This window comes from Bactrocera latifrons, unplaced genomic scaffold (genome assembly GCF_001853355.1).
Source record: "Bactrocera latifrons isolate USDA-ARS-PBARC rearing strain unplaced genomic scaffold, ASM185335v1 scaffold_84, whole genome shotgun sequence".
Taxonomy (NCBI): domain Eukaryota; kingdom Metazoa; phylum Arthropoda; class Insecta; order Diptera; family Tephritidae; genus Bactrocera; species Bactrocera latifrons.
Genome location: NW_017537534.1, coordinates 1,167,317 through 1,188,492, shown reverse-complemented (window position 1 = coordinate 1,188,492; position 21,176 = coordinate 1,167,317). Strand labels below are relative to the sequence as shown.

The following is a 21,176-nucleotide window of genomic DNA, read 5'->3' as shown; positions in this document are numbered from 1 at the left end:
AAACAACCGTTATGTGAACAAAACTATAATACTCTCTTTAGCAACTTTGTTGCGAGAGTATAAAAATTAAAATACAATGGAACGGGCTAGTGCAAAACGGTGGATAGGGAATACAGAAAAATTTCTATTGACACACGAYACAAGAGACTGTAGGAACATGATGGGAATACTAATTGGTCACTGTCTAGTGATGACATAAGCTCGCAGGATGGGGCTGATAATACTGCCGGAAATGTCTAAAGCATGGCACCACGGAAACAATGGAGCATCTCTTGTGTACTTGTGYCGCATTGGCAAGACTACGCTGTAAGCATCTTGGGTTCCCACGGTATGACACACYAGAGGAGGTATCAATAGTGAGGCCGCAGAGTCTGTTAAAACTCGCATCAAGTAGACTCATCCTAAAGAATGACTACTCTTCTTGGACCTAACAACTGAACTCCATCTGATATGGCAAAGGAAAAAAACTGGTCTATGTGTGGCTTATTGACCTATCAGGTTAACCTAACCTAACCTCTCCCCGATATACAATATTTTAACGCTATAAGGGAAAGGTCAAAAATTARCTTTCATAAAGAAAACTGTTCCATAATATGTTATAATTTCGACATACACCCTGGCATGAAAKTATCGGGAATTCTTCATTTTGCCCTCTCATCTTCCGCTTGTATGGAACACAGGTTGGCTAAAAACTCAATAAATGTCATTGAGCAAACATCGTATTCACCCAATATGGCCCCCTGTGACTTTTTTTTATTCTCCACACTGMAATATCCACTTCGGGGAACACGCTTCGACTCAATTGTAATCATCAAAACAAATTCGACGGGAGAGCTGAAGCCATCTCGGAAAATGGTTTTGAAGATTGGAAGAAGCGTTGGCACATGTGCATTGCATCAAATAGATGTTAMTTTGAAGGCGATAAAATAAATTTGGATGGTAATCGAAAAATTTTCGTTTTATTTATAAATTCCCGATAGTAAATAAAGACTGGTTACAGAGGTAGTGTCAAGAAACATAATTACACCTAAACAGGAGAACAGGAGACCATATAAAATGTATCGATTTTCCGTCAGCCAGTTTGTATGTATATGTTTTATTTCGCGTTTTTGAGATATCGATCTGAAATTTTGTATAAATTCTTCTTTCTTCAGTCAGAACCGACAATATCGGACCACTATAGCATATAGCTGTCATTCAAACGATCCGGATACCGTGTTTATATGGGAAACTTTTTTTGTTTAAAGAGGTGTCTTCAGTTTTCGTGGATTATTGCGCAAAGCTACGGTGTAATCTCCGTAAAACTTTCCCAGGTTGACCACTATAGCATATAGCTGCCATATAAATTTATCATTCAAAACTCACTTCTTGTATGAAAAACTTGCTCATTTGCCAGAATATCTTTACAAAAGTTGGCATGGGTTGTTATTCAAAACAACGACACRTTCACCGAAGAAATTGTTYAGATCGGACCACGGTGGCTTTTTTTCATGTTTTTAAATTATTCCTTCAAAATTGTGTGGAGTTGCATTCGCAATAAAATCAGTTTTTTACGAGAGTTTCACAAGTTGGTGGAATAAATTCCAGATTTAAGGAAAAAGGAAAGAAATTTTATACAGACACTTGTAGCTTTGATAGTTGAATGTAGCGAAACTTCGTACAACGAAAATTTAGACACTTGTTAATTAAATATATTTGTGCCTAATTCTGCTGATACATAATTGATTACTGTTTATTAATAGCACATGGCGTCGCGCTTTATTTCACGTATGCGATATGGCTTTATGCCATGCAACAACACTGAACGATAACACAAACGGCTAGCAAATCAAAGCAAAGTGCGCTTTGAGTTTAGAGCTTCAAATACGTTGTAAGTACTTGATAAWTAATTTTAATTTTAACGGTAATTTCACAGCACTCGTTTTAACCAATTGCCGCCAACTAAAGTGGTACTCTTAGGCACAGATACTCACTACTCTTTATAACAATTATCGTGGTGTTGTTATCATCAAACTCTCCACGCGTCTCCAAATGTATGTTCGGCACTGTATCCGTATAGTTTAGACGTTCGGTAAGTGGTTGATTCAAAAGCGTTTCATGTGAATTGCYTTCCGAAAAGAAGTTTCGCTGATTTTGTCCCAAACTGAGCAAAAACGATTGACCGAGCGTTCCTTGCACTAGAACAGTTAAAACTGAAATGAAATCGCATATCGAAAATCAATATTAAAAACTCATGAAAAAATATGATAACGAAATAAAAGTAATGATAAAAGYGTAGAGTCTGTATGTATATAACAATGAGAGTGCACAATGATATATGTAAGTACGTGTTAAGGTGGATTTTAAATTAAAACAAAGAAAAACGGTGTCACTATCTGGGTGGTAAATAAACGCCATCGTCGAATTTGATGTCGCAGACGAAATATGGGTGTATGCTAAGATTTAATACAAACTTACAATAACAATATGCGCGTTTGAACTAGAGCTGTACTTTACKAATGCCGTAACAGCAGTCTTCTAGCCTCTATTTGGTTTACTATCGGAAACCTACACTTTTAGTATCTATGCACAAAAATAGAACGTTTGCAAAGGTTCTTCTGGTACAATCCGGCTATCGACAATATGACACAGCCGTTCTGAAATGACGTATCGAGTGAACTGTATCACGACGGCAGCATGACGGTCAACAGTTTGTTCCGCACCTGCTCGGCCAGCTCTATCGACAGAAAACACGAACCATTCCGTTGTGATAAGAAAGGTAAACAAAAGGCGTCCATCACGTATCGCTGCCGATGTAAATTGGCAATGCTTGATTACGTACGTACCTAATATGTATAATATATTATATATGTAGGTTCCGTTAAGTGCGATTCGGATTCGCCCTACTTAAACTTTGGACACTGCACCAGGTTGAAGATATATATAATACAAAATAATATCCAACATCAATATTATTATTGAATGAATTGTGGTTTTTAACACATTCTATTGATTTATAGTCAAAAGCGGTGTTTAGTGGTTCATAAAATCCAATTAWCAAATAATCGTAAACTAGTTCCGATTTTCTACAGTACATGGTAGTTATGAGATAACAACCGCCAACCTGGTGTATAGACACAATTTACAGACTTTTTAAGTTATTATCCCTCAAAAAACATGCCTTATATGAAATATTTCCACTTAAATTGAGAAAACAAAATTAATAATGGCCACTGGTAAATAAATAAGGAGAGTATGTCGAGTAAAGTGATATATAAAATGCGACAAGCTTTCTAGAAAAGAAAACAACATTAGTTAGCTAAATAATTTTAGCAAGTGATGCATGCATTTATAGCTAATATTGACACATTCAAGACAAACAACACTTCAATTTGCTAGGAGTTGCTTAGGGTAGTAAGTGAGACCCCATCAGCTGATTGCTAAGTGGCCATTTCGTCACAAATCAAAAAAGTTGCTCGATACTCTTTATCAATATCATTATTTATATACATTGAGATAATGGTTACTATTAAAAGATTCTTTACTATGAATGGAGTAAGTAGATCGTTATGCAATAATGAAACGGAAGATCCCCTATTGGATTTTTTCCTAATGTTCTTCTAAAGACCTCAAACTTATTAATGTTCGCCATGTTTGCATATTTGAGAGATTATTGGAAATTGGATACACCAACCTATTTCGACAAATCTTCTTCYTCTTCTTTATTTGCGTAGACACCGCTTCCGCGATTATAGCCGAGTTAACAACAGCGCGCYAGTCGTTTCTTCTTTTCGCTACGTGGCGCCAATTGGATATTCCCAGCGTAGACAGGTCCTTCTCCACTTGGTCCTTCCAACGGAGTGGAGGTCTTCCTCTTCCTTTGCTTCCCCCGGCGGGTACTGCGTCGAATACTTTCAGAGCTGGAGTGTTTTCGTCCATCCCGACAACATGACCTAGCCAGCGTAGCCGCTGTCTTTTAATTCGTTGAACTATGTCAATGTCGTCGTATATCTCGTACAGCTCATCGTTCCATAGAATGCGATATTCGCCTTGGCCTACGCGCAAAGGACCATAAATCTTTCGCAGAACTTTTCTCTCGAAAGCTCGCAATGTCGACTCATCAGTTGTTGTCATCGTCCAAGCCTCTGCACCATATAGCAGGACGGTAATTATGAGTGACTTATAGAGTTTGGCTTTTGTTTGTCGAGAGAGGACGTTGCTTCTCAATTGCCTACTCGGTCCGAAGTAGCATCTGTTGGCAAAAGTTATCCTTCGTTGGATTTCCAGGCTGACATTGTTGGTGGTGTTTACGCTGGTTCCAAGGTAGACGAAATTATCTACGACTTCAAAGCTATGACTGTCAACAGTGACGTGAGTGCCAAGTAGCGAGTGTGATGACTGTTTGTTTGATGACAKKAGGTATTTCGTCTTGCCCTCTTTCACTGCCATACCCATTTGCTTCGACAAATCGTTTGACATTAATTTCAAGAATGATAGCAATTAGATTGCRCGACCCAAATAGCRGTGACATAATGAACTTCAGAATGCGWGAGAAGAATATGAAATAAATTATCTTACCATGAACGAAAGTCAAATAAATCGTTATACCCTAAGCAGGGTACATTAAACCCCTAAACCACCCTAAAGAAAACTTCGGATACCATATAAAGTATGCTTACATATGTAAGAGTGATCACCGTGACGGGCTGAACTATTTTAGCCATATCTGTTTATCTGCCCATTTACATATATATCACCGATCTAGTGCCCCAAATTTTGAGATATTGATTCGAAATTTTGCCCACGTACTTTTGCTCCTATGAAGCARCTCATTTGTCGGAAACTCCGGAATCGGACAACTATAGTATATAGTTTCCATAMAAACGGACCGATAAAACTCAAGTCCTTGTATCGAAAAGTATTTTTACGCGATATATTTACAAAGTTTAGACCGGAMCTTCATCCAAACTGACCGAACGAAGTCAAGATTACGATATTTTAAACCCTTTATCCAATACATAATGCAGAATGAAAGGTATTATAGCTTCGGTGCAGCCCCGGCATGACACTATTGACTTAACTTATTTGCACAAAATGGTGTAGGAGACCAATTGAGATGACAATTATCTTCCCAGAAAACTTTAGAACGCATTTATTTAAGTATAAACTGTATCTATAAGGTTAAATTAATGGCGCACGCTGTCATCCAGACATCAAATTGGATTTTCTTTTTAATATTTTTAGAAAAATGTGAGTGTCGAGTGAAAAACTGTTATCATTTGCATATGATAATATTATAAAGATAGCATATACAACCCGCACTAGGTGCTATTTTTGTGAAATAGTTGAAGAAGTTATGAAATCTTTAAGTCAATATGAAAGTMGCATAAATCTGAAATGTGTCGTACAATAAATTAATTTCAACTGAAATCTACATTAATCAATCATTTTATTTTTAAATTAAGTGATAAAGTATATGGCCTAATAACGTCCCATTAGACCGGTTGACGACTATGTGAAACAATAAAACATAATAAAATACTAGAAATAAATAAATAGAGTCGAATGGACTGTATAGTACATATTTTGTGATAAGTAGAAAATTGTCGAATGTACACCGAATATGCATTATACTTGTAATACCTTTGYTGAGAAAATAAAAAAGCAATAAAATCAAAAGATTCCATTACAASAACATGACTTTGATCAGTCAGCTTGTATGGCAGCTACAATATGTACATAAATGATTCAATCAGAACAATTTCTTCGGAGTTTGTACCGTTTCCTTTGGCGACAATCCATGCCAAATTTTATGAAGATATCTCGTCTAATAAAAAGTTGCCCAAATAAAGCCATGATTTTAGTYGTTCAATTTGTCTGACTTCTTTGTGGTAAAGTGGTTCGTAATCGACGAATCTGACAAATGAGACCTATACGCTGTTCAGGATATAAAAGACGGAAAGAAGTAACTATGATCATTATCGACTATACCGACCTTCCAACTGTTGTATACCTTTTTTGTAGTGCAATTTGTCATTCGCTTCAAAAGCGATGTCCATTTTTAATCATTTGTGACACTGACGTGATTTATGACTTCACGTTGTCCCCCTTTGCACCGAGTTTTCGAATACACAAATAATCATGAACAATATGTCCCAACCGATCTTTTGATAGAGTATCGGGTAATTCGATCAATTTTACTTTACGGCCATCCAAAATAATTTTGTGATTTTTTTTATCCTTTCCTTTGAATCGAACACTGCTTTCATCGTATTCAAACTCATTACGGTGGATTAAATAGTATTTCATTAAATCACGGAATATCTTTTCAGACATTTTTTTTTTTTTTTTTTTTTGATACCAAAAGTTGTAGTAAACATTAGTGGTTCGCTTCCTTTGGAAAGATGCGAAGCTTTCAGTCTGGAAACAAATATTTGAAATCCATTTGCGAGTGAGGCTCCAGCTCACGTGAGAACCTCTAAACCTTTTCTCATTGTAAATTACTACAATCTCTACAAAATTGTTGATGCTGCCGTGAAAACTGCGTTAATGACGACCCCCAAGTGAAGGTAAGAGCAGTTGGAAATCTGAGAAGTACGTAATTTTTCGAGTTGCTCTCGAACATAAATGCTTATTGGGGTTGTTTAAAATTATCAACAGCATACCACTTTCGAGCAATTGTTCATCACATGATCGTTTGGCGGTATCTGTTGATGTTGCCAACAAATAAACTGCTGTTAATTGCCATATAAAATATATGACAAACATGATTTAGATAATAGCGCTTCATTTGTATATAAGTTGGTACATACTTATATACCTGACTTTTCGACTTTTTATACATATATGTKYCTATATATAAATATTTGTATATTTAGTGCTGTCATTATCTCGGTGTGGTACGGTTTGCTCCGTTTCATTTGATTTATTTGTGTATCTAAGTAATTGTCATGTTACTGCAAGGTACGTATGTATGTAAAAGTATATAATATTATACATAAGGAGAAGCGTGCATATTCACAAATTTATACATACATAATCGCCGAGGAGTTCATAAAGTGTCTAAATTCGTAATTAGCACWATGCTGGTATAATAATGATAACTGCGCCGAATTCCAGTTGTACTTAGTAGAAAGGCTTAGAACTGCTAGCCGTGCCCCTAGGAGATGGCTCCAAATGCGTCAAATGAATGTTTTGATTTACCTTTGGGAACAGACGRAATTATAAACTCGAATGTACTTTCATAACAAAAGAACACTTCATGTTTGCAAATATTTGCAAATAAAACGCATACTCAACTTTATTGACATTCCGCTTTACTTTTGATTATTTAAATGGRTGTCGATATGTGCATATTGGTGCACCCTTTCATTTCTCAAAGATTGTTTATAACTCATTGACACTCACATAAAATTTCATTGTCAACATTTTATAAGGAAGTTAATTGTTGGTTGTTCAAATTACGGCCCCCGTAGTGACAATGCATGTAAAAAATGCAATAGCAACGTAGCTGAATATACATATATGTTTATATGTATGTGGTATTTAGAATTGAAGTGGAYCAAGGAATGTAGCAAACGCAATCTCTCGAAAGAATACAAAAGTATATCTCTCTAACATTTCTGGAACTGCGCCAAATGCCGACTAAAAAGCTTGAAACACAGGAACACTGTCGGARTTATAGAATGTTCGACAACAGAATTCGAAATTTTTGGAAAGTCCATCGTTAATATTTTGGGTTCACGATCACCAAAACTCATGAGAAATAGTCAATAAAAAGTTAAAGAAGGAGAGTGAACATATTGCAGACATTCTATTAAGTCGTCATAACGTCAAAAATCAATCACCCCTTATTACTTAGATATACACTTAGCTCGCATTCAAGAACTCAGAGGCTGTAAGATTTCCCAAAACGACATTAAAAGCAATTATCTCTGACACTAGTGGATTAGAGGAAAAACATATACCACTTTGGCATTTTAAATCTTAATGTCATATCTTACATATATTATTCTGGTTTAAAAGATACAGCTAAACCTCTGTACTGTGAAAATTTATAGCGTGTAATTTTTTCGTTAGTACAAAGGAGCATGCATAGGCTTCTTTGTAGAATATGTTCGGAAGAAAGCATGCCCAACGTTTGGAATTTAAGTATGCTATGCCCAATCCACAAAAAGGAAGAGCCCACAATCCGAGCCAACTACCGAGGAATAAGCCTTCTTAACATCGCATACAAGCTTCTATCTAGCGTATTGTGTTAAATATTTAAGCCCACCGACAACAAAATAATTGGGCCTTATCAATGTGGATTTAGACCTGGAAAATCAGCAACCGACGAGATATTCGCCATGCGCCAAATCTTGGAAAAGACACGTGAAAGTGAATCGACGCACACCACTTCTTCGTCGATTTCAAAGCTGCTTTGGATAGCACGAAAAGGAGTTGCCTTAATGCCGCGTTGTCTGAATTTGGTATCCCCGCTAAACTAATACGGCTGTACTATATAAACTGACGTTAAGAAACACCAAAAGCTCCGTCAGGATCGAGAAGGACCTCTCCGAGCCGTTCGATACCAAACGAGGTTTTAGACAAGGCGACTCCCTATTATGCGCCTTCTTCAACCTGCTGCTGGAGAAAATAATTCGAGCTGCAGAACTTAATCAAGAAGATACAATCTTCCATATGAGTGTACAGCTGCTGGCGTATGACGATGATATTGATATCATTGGCCTCAATACCCACGTCGTTAGTTCTGCTTTCTCCAAACTGTATAAGTAAGCGATGGGTCTGGCAGTAAACGAGAGCAACACAACAGACATCAAAGAAACAGTCGTCGCACTCGCGATTAGATTTGGAACCAGCATTAACAGCAACAACAATGTCAGCCTGGAAATCCCATAAACAATAACTCTTGCACCGGGTTCTATTTCGGACTGAAGGCAATCAACGAACAAAAAYAAAATTCTATAAGTCATTCATTACTTCCATCCTGCTATACTGAACAGGGGCATGGACGATAACAACATCTTATGAGTCGGCCGGAGTTTTCGAGARAAATGTTGTGCGAAAGATTTATGGTCCTTTGCCCGTTGGTCGCGGCGAACATCGCATTAGATCCAACGAAGAACCGTACGAAATATATTTACAAACAAAAGACAGCGGCTGCGCTGGCTAGGTCGACGCAGTACCCGCTGGGGGAAGCAGAGGAAGAGGAAGRCTTCCACTCCGTCCAYCTGGAAAACYTGGCTTCGTTCGACATTTTCAATTAGCGCCACGTTGCGAAAATAAAAAACGACTGGCGCGCTAATGTTAACACGGCTATGATCGCGTAAGCGATTCTGACACGATATTGGTTGAAAATTTGGCAAAAAAATCACAAAACAAAAGAATCAATGCAATATGCGACGGTGCATTATCGTGGTGCAAAAATCATGAGTTGTCGGCCCATAATAACATTCAAATATAATGAGTCTTGTTGACAGTTTGACAGATCGGAAGGAATTCGTAAGTATAACTCATCGCCAGTAATAATGCGTTTSATGGCATCCTGGTAGTCGGGAAGCATTGTTTCACAAACGTTAACGCGACGAAAGAGTTGAGTGATTTCGGAACCAATGGTGCTTTTACTTTTCTTGGGCTCAAATGACATTTCAAAATGGTTTTCATTGATCCTTCCGATATTTCAACGATGYCAGTAAGGTATTTGGCTGTTAGTCACCAGAAAATTTGATTGATTTTAATAATTTCCCTTTCGTAAAAATCGCCGAATGCACTTAATGTACTTCAGAAAGACAAGCATATAGTAATAACTAATGATAACGCTGATGTGAACATACATACATACATATGTCACTGACAGTCATACCAATATATCAAAAAGATATCAACGAAATTTCGAAATTTAAATTAAAAAATATCCCACATAAATAATTCGAATTCGTTTCGTGTAACTAATGCTTGTTCGTGATCATAAAATTTGTCAGCCTATAAAAGGTTCAATGATAAACGATTCAATTCTAATTTTAAACCATATTAGAGAAGAAAGTTATTATTTTTTTCTTTGGAAAAGCTTCTGCTTACTACCCTTTCTCACACCAACTCACATTTAATTAAACATATTGTCTGTATGATAATTAAAAATTATTTCATATTTCCGCATAATCTTCATATTCGCATTAAAATTGCCGGTTTGCTCATTCTTTGACACATTAATTACACAATTCTAAATACACGGAACTGTCAACCGAAACCACTCTTACGCTGCAAACACTTGAAGAAAGTGAAGATATGTGTGTTTTGGGCACATGTGTAAAGTAGAGCTAGATAACACTGCAAATATTATAGTAGCTAGAGAACTAATTAAAATTTTAATAAAACTGTGTACTTGGAAAAGTCTATTTATCTGTTTAAGGGCACTTGTTGTCTTTAAATAGCACAAGACTTAAATTTTACAGAAAATGAGTAGCATTTTTGTTATACCTTRAACAGAGTATATTAAGTTTCCCACGAAATTTGTAGTACCCAGCAGGAAAGCAGGAGACCCTGTAAATATCAATCTGAGATTTTCCACACGTTCTATTCTCTCTAYGAAACTGCTTTGTCGGAACCGCCGATGTCGGCCTAATATAGCATATAGGTTCCATACAAGCTGAACGATCAAAAACAAGTTCTTGTATGGAAAACCTTCTTATATAACAGAATATGTATTTGTACAAATTGTCTAAGTAACTGTTTTGATCATACCACTATGTAATATAGCTGCCATCAAACTGACCAAACTAAATTCAGATTTTATAAGAAAGCTTGAACCTGTGAAGCGTCCGATGTTACTTTTTTTTTATTAAACAACAAATATATAGTACATATTTACAACATTTGTAGGATTTTCTAGACTGGGTTACTGCTGATAATTAGTTATTTCACTAATTGAGTAATCAAGTCAACCCTTATCGGTCGTTGGGTTAATTGCACAGATTATACAATATTAATCACTGCATTAGTGCCTTATTTATGACCTTAATGTTAGTATACATGTGTGCCTACTTAAGCGTTAAATGGAAGCTTCGGCTTAATTTAGTAACGGTGCTTACCTGTGATTAGTTTCAGAAGATATATATGATCCTGTTTGGCGTACGTTGGCATCTTTGATATTTGTATTTGTTGTTGCTGTTTATAGTTTAGTTTCAGTTTTTTTAACCAACTAATACAGATCACTTTTGTATTTTGATAATTTTGCTGCTTCTACTTTTCGTTGCTTTCAAATCGATCACTTCCTCAATTCGTTCGAACACTGAACCGATCGCCGCGCACAACTACACTGTTCGTAAAAGACAATACAAATTATTTTTAATTACAAAATTATAATTTTTATGTACAATTTAATTTGCTTAATTCATTTGTTAATAACGCGCAGTCAACGAAACTCGGTGCCCTCACGCGAACTCAAAAAATACAACAAGCTTGAAATGTTGGTTATGAACAACAAACGACAATCACAGTGAGCGACTGAAATGCGAATAGTTAGAAAACCGGCTGAAAGATCAATGCAAAGCGGKAGATCGGTTGATCATCTCGCGACGCAAACGATTCAATGCATGTGCGGGAGCTTCGGCAGTGTAAAGCGCTACAGTAGAATAGCCGTTGAGAGGGGCTCCCCAGCCAAGCGTGGCGAACTCAATGAAGTGCTGCTTAGGAATTCCAGAAATGTAAGCTGAATCACATTTTGAGAAAACCGCGGCGGCTGTGACGACTACGAAACTTTGCCTTTTCTTTAGAAAGACATACTTGAAATACGAGTGACTAATGACGTTTCTATATTAGCATACTTTTAGAGATTTTTGAGTGYAAGTAAACGCATTGTATGGACATAAGAGAGCTCAGTATTGGTGAAAGGTGCGTGGCTCAACTAGCTGACATACACAAACACACAAATACACATAAACATATATATATATGTATGTATATTATCAATTTTATTGTTGCTTGCAATTATTATTGGCGATTAGCATTTTTGTGTTTGCTGCATCGATTATACTCATATGGCTAATTACTTTAAGGACACATTTTCTCGAGTAATAATTATTTAGACACGAACCTGAACCCAATCCAGCAAAACACCATGAAATCTTATCATTATCAACACACTAGTGAGATATGGATATCAATAAGACCATAGCAAAAAATGTGCATCAGTTTGTGTAAGTGTTTGTATATATTACATAATAAAAGAATTAACTGTAAGCCATGTTAATCAAAAAAAGTTTAAAAGAGCGATTTCCAATGCAAATATATTTTTTGCGTTATTTACTTGGCACACACACGAGCTCTCTTATCACTCTTTAACTGCTGATGGCAAAAACAATTATTTATATTTTATATTTAAATATTTGATTTTGTTTAACATTGCRAGTGCACCAATTTTCGTTTGCACAATTTGCGTAAATTTACCGATATGCTCACACGCGGTCAGCTGAATATCATTTACTTTGCTATTAGCGCACAAGTGAGCACGTTACTACGACACACCCGCTTTAAGTGGAGTCACGTTCTAGAATGACCTAGTACGCAACGGCAAGCCAAGCTCAGATGTTCACTCTGCTGTCGGTGGAAGTGGCGATCTCCAAGCAGCACACATTAGGGTTGTCTGCCGAGTTTCAGTGGATGTTAATTACCGTTTACTCCTGAGTTCAAAAATTAAATTGTTGTTTTTAAACTTTTCTGTAATTTTTACTCGAATAAGAAGAAACATTATCAAATAATTTTTGCARTTAAATGTGATTATTATGCTCTTGCAACCAGTTGCTGCAGAGTTTTATAGTTTTGTTCACCGTACGGTTGTACGTATCACCTAAAATTAATCGAGATAAATATAGTGTTATCTATACAAGTATATATACTATAGGACTTTCGAACTCTTCAACTGATSAAAATATTAAAAATGTGAAGGAAGGTTACGAAGATGACAAGAGAGCCGACATCTCTTACGATAATTTTGGTGGATATTTGAAACGCGAAGCGTCGGAACCCCTAACCCATCAGCGCGATAAGCAGTCTCGTTTTTGCCGGTCTGTATATATGGGAACTAGTCTCTCAGGTTTTAAGATATCTTCTTGTCTTTTTCTCACCAATAAGGTGCTCATTTGTCGGAATCGAAAAATTGTTTCATTTGACAAGCTATCTTCAAGACATTCCGCAGAGATTATTTCCGAGTCATCGCCGCAATCTCCGGAGAAATAGTTCAGATCGGACTACCATAACATACATTTAGTTGCCATACAAACTTTACTATCAAAATCAAAGGCTTGTATATGGAAAACTTTTCAATTTGACCAGACATCTCCAATCAATTTCATCAGAACATCCAAAACATGTCCGAATATATTTTCAGATCGKACCMCTATRGCATATAGRGGCCATCCAAACTGACCGACAGATCTGAATAAATAAATTTTTATATATTTTAATGCAATAAAAATACACCTGTGAAGCATATATTTGACTTTTGTTTCGCAGTTACCTTGCTATGAAACACACTGACACATAGTTTAGCTATTATTTTGCTAACTTTACGCCACCAGAAATGCTAGATCGGTGGTGGTGCAAAGAATTCTCGAATATAATATGATTTTGTATCTCCATAGCAGAAGAAGCTACAGAAAGATATTTGACTCCAAAATTTTTATATCTTTTACAGATCGGCTTTTTATAATCGAATATTTTAAATGTTTCCCCGTTAACATGCCAGCGTATAGCTGTCTCATAAACTGATCGATCAAAATATAATACTTGCATTTAAACTTTTTTTGTTAATGGTATTCAAGTTTCAGTGCTGTCAAAGTTACCGTTAAAACATGTTTTAAAACCTTTGTTGTCATTTAAATTGTAGTTCTTCATTGTCCTTTCGACTTCAGTTTATGTTTTTTTTACACCATCTACAAAACAATCAGTAAAGTCAATAAAAATCTGAACATCTCTTCTTCTTCTTAAAACAGCGCATTTAAAAACCAGTGGAAAAATTCTCCTAATTTTAATACTTATTTACTTTAAAAATCTCCTGATTAATTATAATGCATTTTAACRTTATTTTAGTTTCACGTTAATTTCCATCAGCTTATTGGTTTAAACTCTTACAAACAGACGAAGGAGAATTTTACTGACGACTAAAAGCTCACTTAACCTCTTGTGATTTGTTCCGGGTCCAAACCATCCAACAGAAACCTGCTATATACATATGTAAGTRTACTTATACCAATCAAACTATTTCGTAATCTTCAGTTTCACTCTACTTTGTAAAGAATTATTATCTCCACAAAAATGTATTTTATTTTTGCTATTGCTATTAAAATAATTCCTTATTTATATATTTGCTGAAAAACATGAAGTGTTTTTATAATTATAAACATCTACGTTGGAGGGAGTTAATCATTCTAGAAAACGGATTTCCACCTAAAAATATAACATATGGAGAATTCAAGCTATTTTCATGAGGCTACAGGTCCAGTATTAATTTCAGTGTAAACATAGTGCATTGTTGAAGATATCAAGAAATYCTCTCTTATTTACAATAATAATAATTTCCTTATTCAGGTTTTACTGAGAGCAAGAAAATTCAAGTAGCTTTCGAAATACTTGAACAAAAACGACAAACAACTAATAACGAGCACGGTCATTAACAAGCGGCATGAAGCCGGTAGTACGCGTTACTTTAATTGAACTCTTTAATTGAAAAGTTCAAAAACATTATTTTTATACCCATGAGTACTTTGTCGACAACGGTGATATAATTTTATCATAGTATATACTCATAAATACATGCGCGCGTCGATTTTTTGTGGTCATTGCCGGTAGCAAATTGTGATTTTACCAGGTTAGGATGAAAATCATTGGAAACGAAAGATAAAATAAATAAAATTAYAGGAACAGTAATTTCCGGTTGATCTTTGGTCGAGAAGGAGAGGAGCGTTGAAGGGTTAGAAACGATTTACCTCGATTTCCAGTGAAATTACGAGACCTATAGAAAAGAGCTTTATGATAGATAATGATAAAATCGACATGTTACAGAGTATACTAGTTTTGTTCGCAAAAAGGGTTTTTTGTATTGCCTCGAAATAATCGAGTTATATGTATATAGGGTTGGTTATACTTACACATATGAATAATCAGGGTAATGAGACGAGTTGAAATATAAGATATAGAACTCTATTTTACTCAGAGAATCGCAGCTGCATGGTGAACTTGTCGGCTAAAATTTTTGAAAAAAATGCCGTGGCCCGCTTAAAAGACTTAATGCACATATATCCTAAACCACTGAAGCTACAAGAACCAAATGTACGCAATGAGATGACAACCCCGTCTACTCCCCATATAACGGTACCGTTAAAAACTACTAAAAGTGCGATAGAAAAAACCTGAATATGCCAGAGACATARAATTTTACCTTCGAGATGATATRAGAGCAGCCGGGCTCAAAATTTTACAATTTGCATAGCATCACCCTGTTTTAGGTGAATAAGTGTATATCTCGGAACATATTCTACAGATTTCAACCAAATTTGGTAAATAACATTTTTCTGACATATCTATGCTAWTGAGTTGGAGCCCTCATATACCTAATATAAAATTTTTCGAACTTCCGAGTGACTTTATATCGCATAATTATATCGGCCAATATATGAGTTATCTCAATTCAATTGAATGAGTGTGATTTTCGGGAGAAAACTTATCAAAGCCTCCAAATAACTAAGATAAGGAATTTCAATCTTCCAGTTGATTTTATCTCTTATATGTATGTATATGTATTGCTGATGGTATGTGAGGTGCCTTAATTAAACTCAAAGAGCATATGTTTATGATGAAGGAGATATCAATATCCGGGTCAATATTACCCTATCCCCCATGTAACCTAGTAAAATAAATTGGCTCTATACCAATATTTATGATATCTTAGCAAAATTAACTAAACATATGTATACCATAATATTTGGCATACCTTAGTTCAATGTCGAAACTATAATAATTTCAGCTATTATTGGAGTTGGTGTAGACCCTGATCTTATTTTCATATCCCTAACATTATCAATTCCGATCTTCTGCTTCACTCGTCTCATTACCCTGATTATTCATATGTGTAAGTATAAAAACCCTATATACATATAACAAATTTAGCCTCTTAAACTTTGCCCTTCCTTACTTGTTGATATAAATTTTATGTGAAAATGGTGCCAATACAAAAGTTGTACAGCATTTCATTATCTACAACTTCGACATATAACTTTTTTCTATAAGAAAAATGGGAAAAAAATGAGGGCTCCATAAATGCAATACCAAGCTTCGATCATCATTAAAAATGTTTTTTAATAGCAGTCGCTACTAAATAGGCAATGTCAAAGCTCACAATATATTTGTGCTATGAAAGCAATTCTCATAAAAATCGATTACTTGTTTGATAGAGTCACAAAACTGTTAGGTTCCACAATTTGTTTTACGATATCAAGTATTATAAGCCGATGCTGGCGACATGTCAATCAGATTTCCACATACACAAAAATTAAGATAATATATTGTAATAMTCCTCAGCGGCGATTTCATTGTTAATGTATGTATATGATTTTTCTGCAGAGTACATGATTAGAACCCATATTTTTGAATGAAATAAGAAAACATCTATGTAAAATTTAGCAGCTAATTGGGCATAGCAATTGCAATTTTTTCACTTTAATTTTAAGCCCCTTCTGGTTATTGCGTTCTAGGAGCTATTCGTCAATAAAACGGTTTCTACAATGCAGATCTGCATATAGGTACTATATATTATAAGCATAAAGCATGTCACAAGGTGCCTGCGTTCGAACGATAATCCAAATTTTATAACGTTTTCAGCAACACTTCATTTGTTGGTCAGTGCACTCACGCTTGCGATAACAATCAAATCTTCTTTTGTTTAATTGTGTTAATGCGAATTGTTATTTAAAAACAAGCATATATGTACATATGTACTTTACCACAAGTTTTTTGACCAGTACTCTTATCTCTGTCCTATGAATACTCTAAATTAAGCAATGCAAGCATTTCAACAAAAAAAAAATATGGAGAAATACTAGAGGAGGAATTTGGCCTCAGCCTTTKGGCTGTGAAACGGATCAGTGTCAACAAACTATATATATTTTTGTATCCTTAGACGCATATTGACCGCTGAAAAAAGAAAATTACTATTTTTTATCACCCAAACACTCTAATTAATCTCACAAGAGCCTTATTGTTATCAAAAATTTACTATGGACTTGCAATGTACGGCCACTGTGKCAAAACTCATATCAAACTCTTAAATGTACCAATTACTCATGCGGAAAAAGAATCCGGTTTACCAGATGTTCTGCAAAGGACCACACATATCACACTGTTACTCAGTCCAAAGTTCGTTCTATGTAAAAACGAGTTAACAGTCATCAATGAAAATATTACTCTTCAATGTTCACGAAGATACAAAAAACCCGCAACCATTATACGTTGTCTAACCATTTCCAAAGAATTTGGAATAATTACGAGCCCACAGCGGTAAGCCTTCCACGAGATTATCATCATGCTCATAAAACAATTCGCACCTTATTACAAAAATAAAAAAAAACCTTATTTCTAAACACAACAACATAATCAAAATTATATGGATACCAGGACACTCAGGGATCCAAGGAAACAAAATGGCTGACAAACGAGTGAAAAAAGCACACAAAGAACCTCTGCATACTTTACCAGAAAGAATATTAAGAATTATGTTAAACAACACATCACCGACTGTTGTCTAAACTATTAGAGACAGTACAATCATTAATATAAACTTTCTAACCCATCAGGCCAAAACTCACATTATTCTAATACCATCACCTGAAAGAATACATATAAAATTATTTACAGGCATCAGAATTGGACATACACTTGCTACAGAGGACTCCTTTTTATAAACCCATATCACTTTATGTGACTTATAGAGGTCAACAGAGTCAACAGAGGCATGAGAGCCAATTCGATAGTGCGACGACTGTTTGTTTGATGACAGGAGATATTTCGTCTTGCCCTCGTTCACTAACTAACGGTGCGGGTGTTGAAGCCGATGATATCAATATCGAAGAGGGCCTTCCTGATCATGGCTTCGCTTTTGGTGCTGCTCAACGTCAGTTTACACAACTGTATTAGTTTTGCGGGGATAACAAATTCAGACATCGCCGCATAAAAGCAGTTTCTTTTCGTRCTTTTGAAAGCACCATTGAAATCAACGAAGATAAGGCCCAATCAGCTTGTTGACGGTGGCTTTTAATCTTTCAYACAATACGCTCGATAGAACCTTATATGTGATGTTTAGAAGACTTATGCGAGGGTAGTTGGCGCAGTTTATGGGATTTCTCGTTTTTGTGACAGAGCCCACTTAAATTCTTATCATCGGGCGTGTTTTCGTCCGACCATATTCTGCAAAGAAGCTGATACATGCTCCTTATCAGTCCTTCGCCGCCATATTTGAATAGCTTGCCCGGCAATGTAACGTCTGCTCCATCGCCATCGATTGGGGATACGAGTTCGCCATATCCTTATGTAATGCTTTCATTGTCATTCAGCAGGCTGGAGAACTGTTACCTAAAAACTTTTAGTATGCTCTGGGTATCAGTTACTAGATCACGTGTGGGAGTTCTACAAGAGTATGCTCTGGTGTTGAAACATTTTGTTAGTCGACGCATCTTTTCGTAGAATTTTCAAGTATTACTCCTGTCGACCGGTTCGTCAAGATCTATCCCAGTCCGCACGTGTTGTGATAGATTGTAACGTTGTGAAATAAGCAATCTGCATTCTCTCCATTTTTGCATTTTCCGAAAACTAAAGAATTCGCTTGCAACTATACGTAAGGAGCTTGAAATGCCGTCCCAAAGTTTCCTTATACCGAGTTGCTGATGAGTGCTCTGAGAGAGCAGGAGGACAAGTCGAGTAGAAAATCGTTCGGCTGTCTGTTGTGATTGCAAATTCTCAACGTCGATTATTCCTTGTGTTTGTTAACGTGCGTTCCTTGTATTTGTAGCTTTGCTGCACAGAGCCGGGTGATATCTCGCCTGACACTAGATAGTGCTCAGAGTCGATGTTAGGACYTCGGAGCGACTCTAACTGAAAACGCGTTTTCCGTCAATCACAACATGATCGATCTAGCTGGTGGCTACTCGATCCGGAGATAGCCAAGTAGCTTGGTGAATTTTTTTATTCGGAATTTTAGTACTACAGATAACCAGATTTCGGGAGCCGATGAAGTCGATCAGCCTCAACTAATTTGGGGATGTCTCCTCGTAGAAGCTGTATTTATCAACTGTTGTGCCAAAATATCTTCTTTGTCCACGGTTTTGACATTGTGACGGAGGCAGCTGTCATAGGTCCCCTCCAAACGCTCATATAAGCCATTTTTGGTCACATCGTCTTTTTCTTCCACAGAGGGCATGAGAGCAAGTCAGCGATTTGTTGAAGATCTTCGCTTTGATGCGGATTGTGGCTAGACGTTCACACAACGGGGTGAATAGCAGTTCTCGGCGACGGAGTCTCTCTTTCACCACGAATCCCACACCGAATTTTCGCTCCTTTATCCTACTGACCTCAATTCTTGTTCCGTCCATCGCTTTTCTTAGACGGGGGACGAGAATGTCGGAATGGCTTTAATTGATTCCTTCAGATTCAAGCTTGCATATCCATTAAGAAATTTCATTTTACTTCTCTTTTCAAAGCCACAATTAACAGCAAAAAATTGGACAAATACTCAAGCGTTGAGCGTAGGCTTTGGGCATTTAATAATTATATAAAGAATTATTTAATTTAATTAAAAGAATGTATGTACATATATGATGAGACTAGACGTTCGTTTTTATTTTGATTTCTGACCAGATTTTTCTTGCAAATATTCCTGGTATTATTTCGAGGTTAACAATCTAAATTAGGAGAATGAAACAAATTGGTGACATGTGTTCAAGAGCGAACGTATATGCCCTAGAAGTTTCTCGCTTCTTCACTTCAAGGAGTTTATATTTTCCCTATTTACAATCTGAACGAGGGGGTACGGACTGAACCTCAACATTTCGGTTAATTATATTAGTCTTCTTTCTTGTTTTCTGCCGATACAATTGAGTTCCAGAGTAAAAAAATCCTCAAATCGCTAGCCGACAGTACATGGGACATGGACAAATCAATCGGCAAACCTGTAAGAACACCACTCTCCCAGCTATAACAGGATTTCTCCGATAAAGCATGTTCATGGTAAAGTCCTCATGCTCCCTGTAAATTAGCATACTATACTTCTATCCAAGCAGTTTCTGCTCGGATGCTAGAATCCAAACACCACCCATAGCAGAATAAGAGCTCGAATTGTCGCGTGAAACAAGAGTGACCCTAGCGCAACTTCGTTCTGGGTATTGTAGCAGATTAAACTCTTACTTATCCAGAATAGACCTTGACATACAAAACTTGTGTCGTGCATGAAATGAATTCACCTCCTTGTATGCCCAATGAAACCAACTAATTTAACTCCTCTTTCCCTATGATCCGAATCCGTGTTTTTGTTGTTATAACGGGAGAGAAGATTTCTTGGCATGGTGCCGGGTCGGCAGACCTTGACTGGATAAAAATTCCGGGTCCGTTCCGGTTACTTAGACCATACATGTCCGAACCCGATGAAACAGCGCGACTTCAATGACAGTTAACATATTGTTTTTCCCTTAAACAGGGTCTGGATAATTCTTGCAATAACATTAACAACAACCACGCCCGGATTTACTAAATGTATGTGGAATGTTTTATGCTGAAACAACTACAGCGACATAAGATTTGCATCTACAAATACAAAGAAGAGTTGGATATTGTAGCAGGTTAAACTCCTACCTATCCAGAATAGACCCAGACATACCCAACGTATGTCCTGCTTGCAACGAGTCTCCGCATGACACTGACCACCTYTTYGCATGCCCAACCAACCCCACCCATCTAACACCCTTTTCCCTCTGGTCCGACCCCGTCGAAACAGCACGTTTCCTGGGCCTCCCGTTAGATGACATCGACGACAACACAGATAGCTATCACCATCCCATCGGGGACTGATAACCGTTAAAACAACAACAGCAACAAAGAAGAGTTGCTTCCAAACAGCTATATTTATTGATTTTGTCTTTCTAATTTTTTATTACCTA

General features: G+C 36.5%; 1 protein-coding gene across 3 annotated transcripts in view; it reads right to left on the bottom strand.

The window, feature by feature from the left end:
• The window catches only part of LOC108977126, a 15,636-nt gene extending 3,007 nt beyond the window's left edge, over positions 1-12,629 (bottom strand). Inside the window, exons 1-3 of one of the 3 annotated variants that reach the window (XM_018946679.1) lie at positions 12,427-12,629; positions 11,070-11,296; positions 1,974-2,192 (exon numbers count right to left, since the gene is read on the bottom strand). In XM_018946679.1, coding sequence (XP_018802224.1) covers positions 1,974-2,192; positions 11,070-11,121 — 271 coding nt within the window. In that variant the 5' untranslated portion in view covers positions 11,122-11,296; positions 12,427-12,629. Of the gene's footprint in view, positions 1-1,973; positions 2,193-11,069; positions 11,297-12,073; positions 12,162-12,426 lie in introns of those variants that run through there. The other 2 variants (XM_018946676.1, XM_018946677.1) reach the window with 2 other exon arrangements.
• Between the last annotated feature and the right edge of the window lie 8,547 nt (positions 12,630-21,176).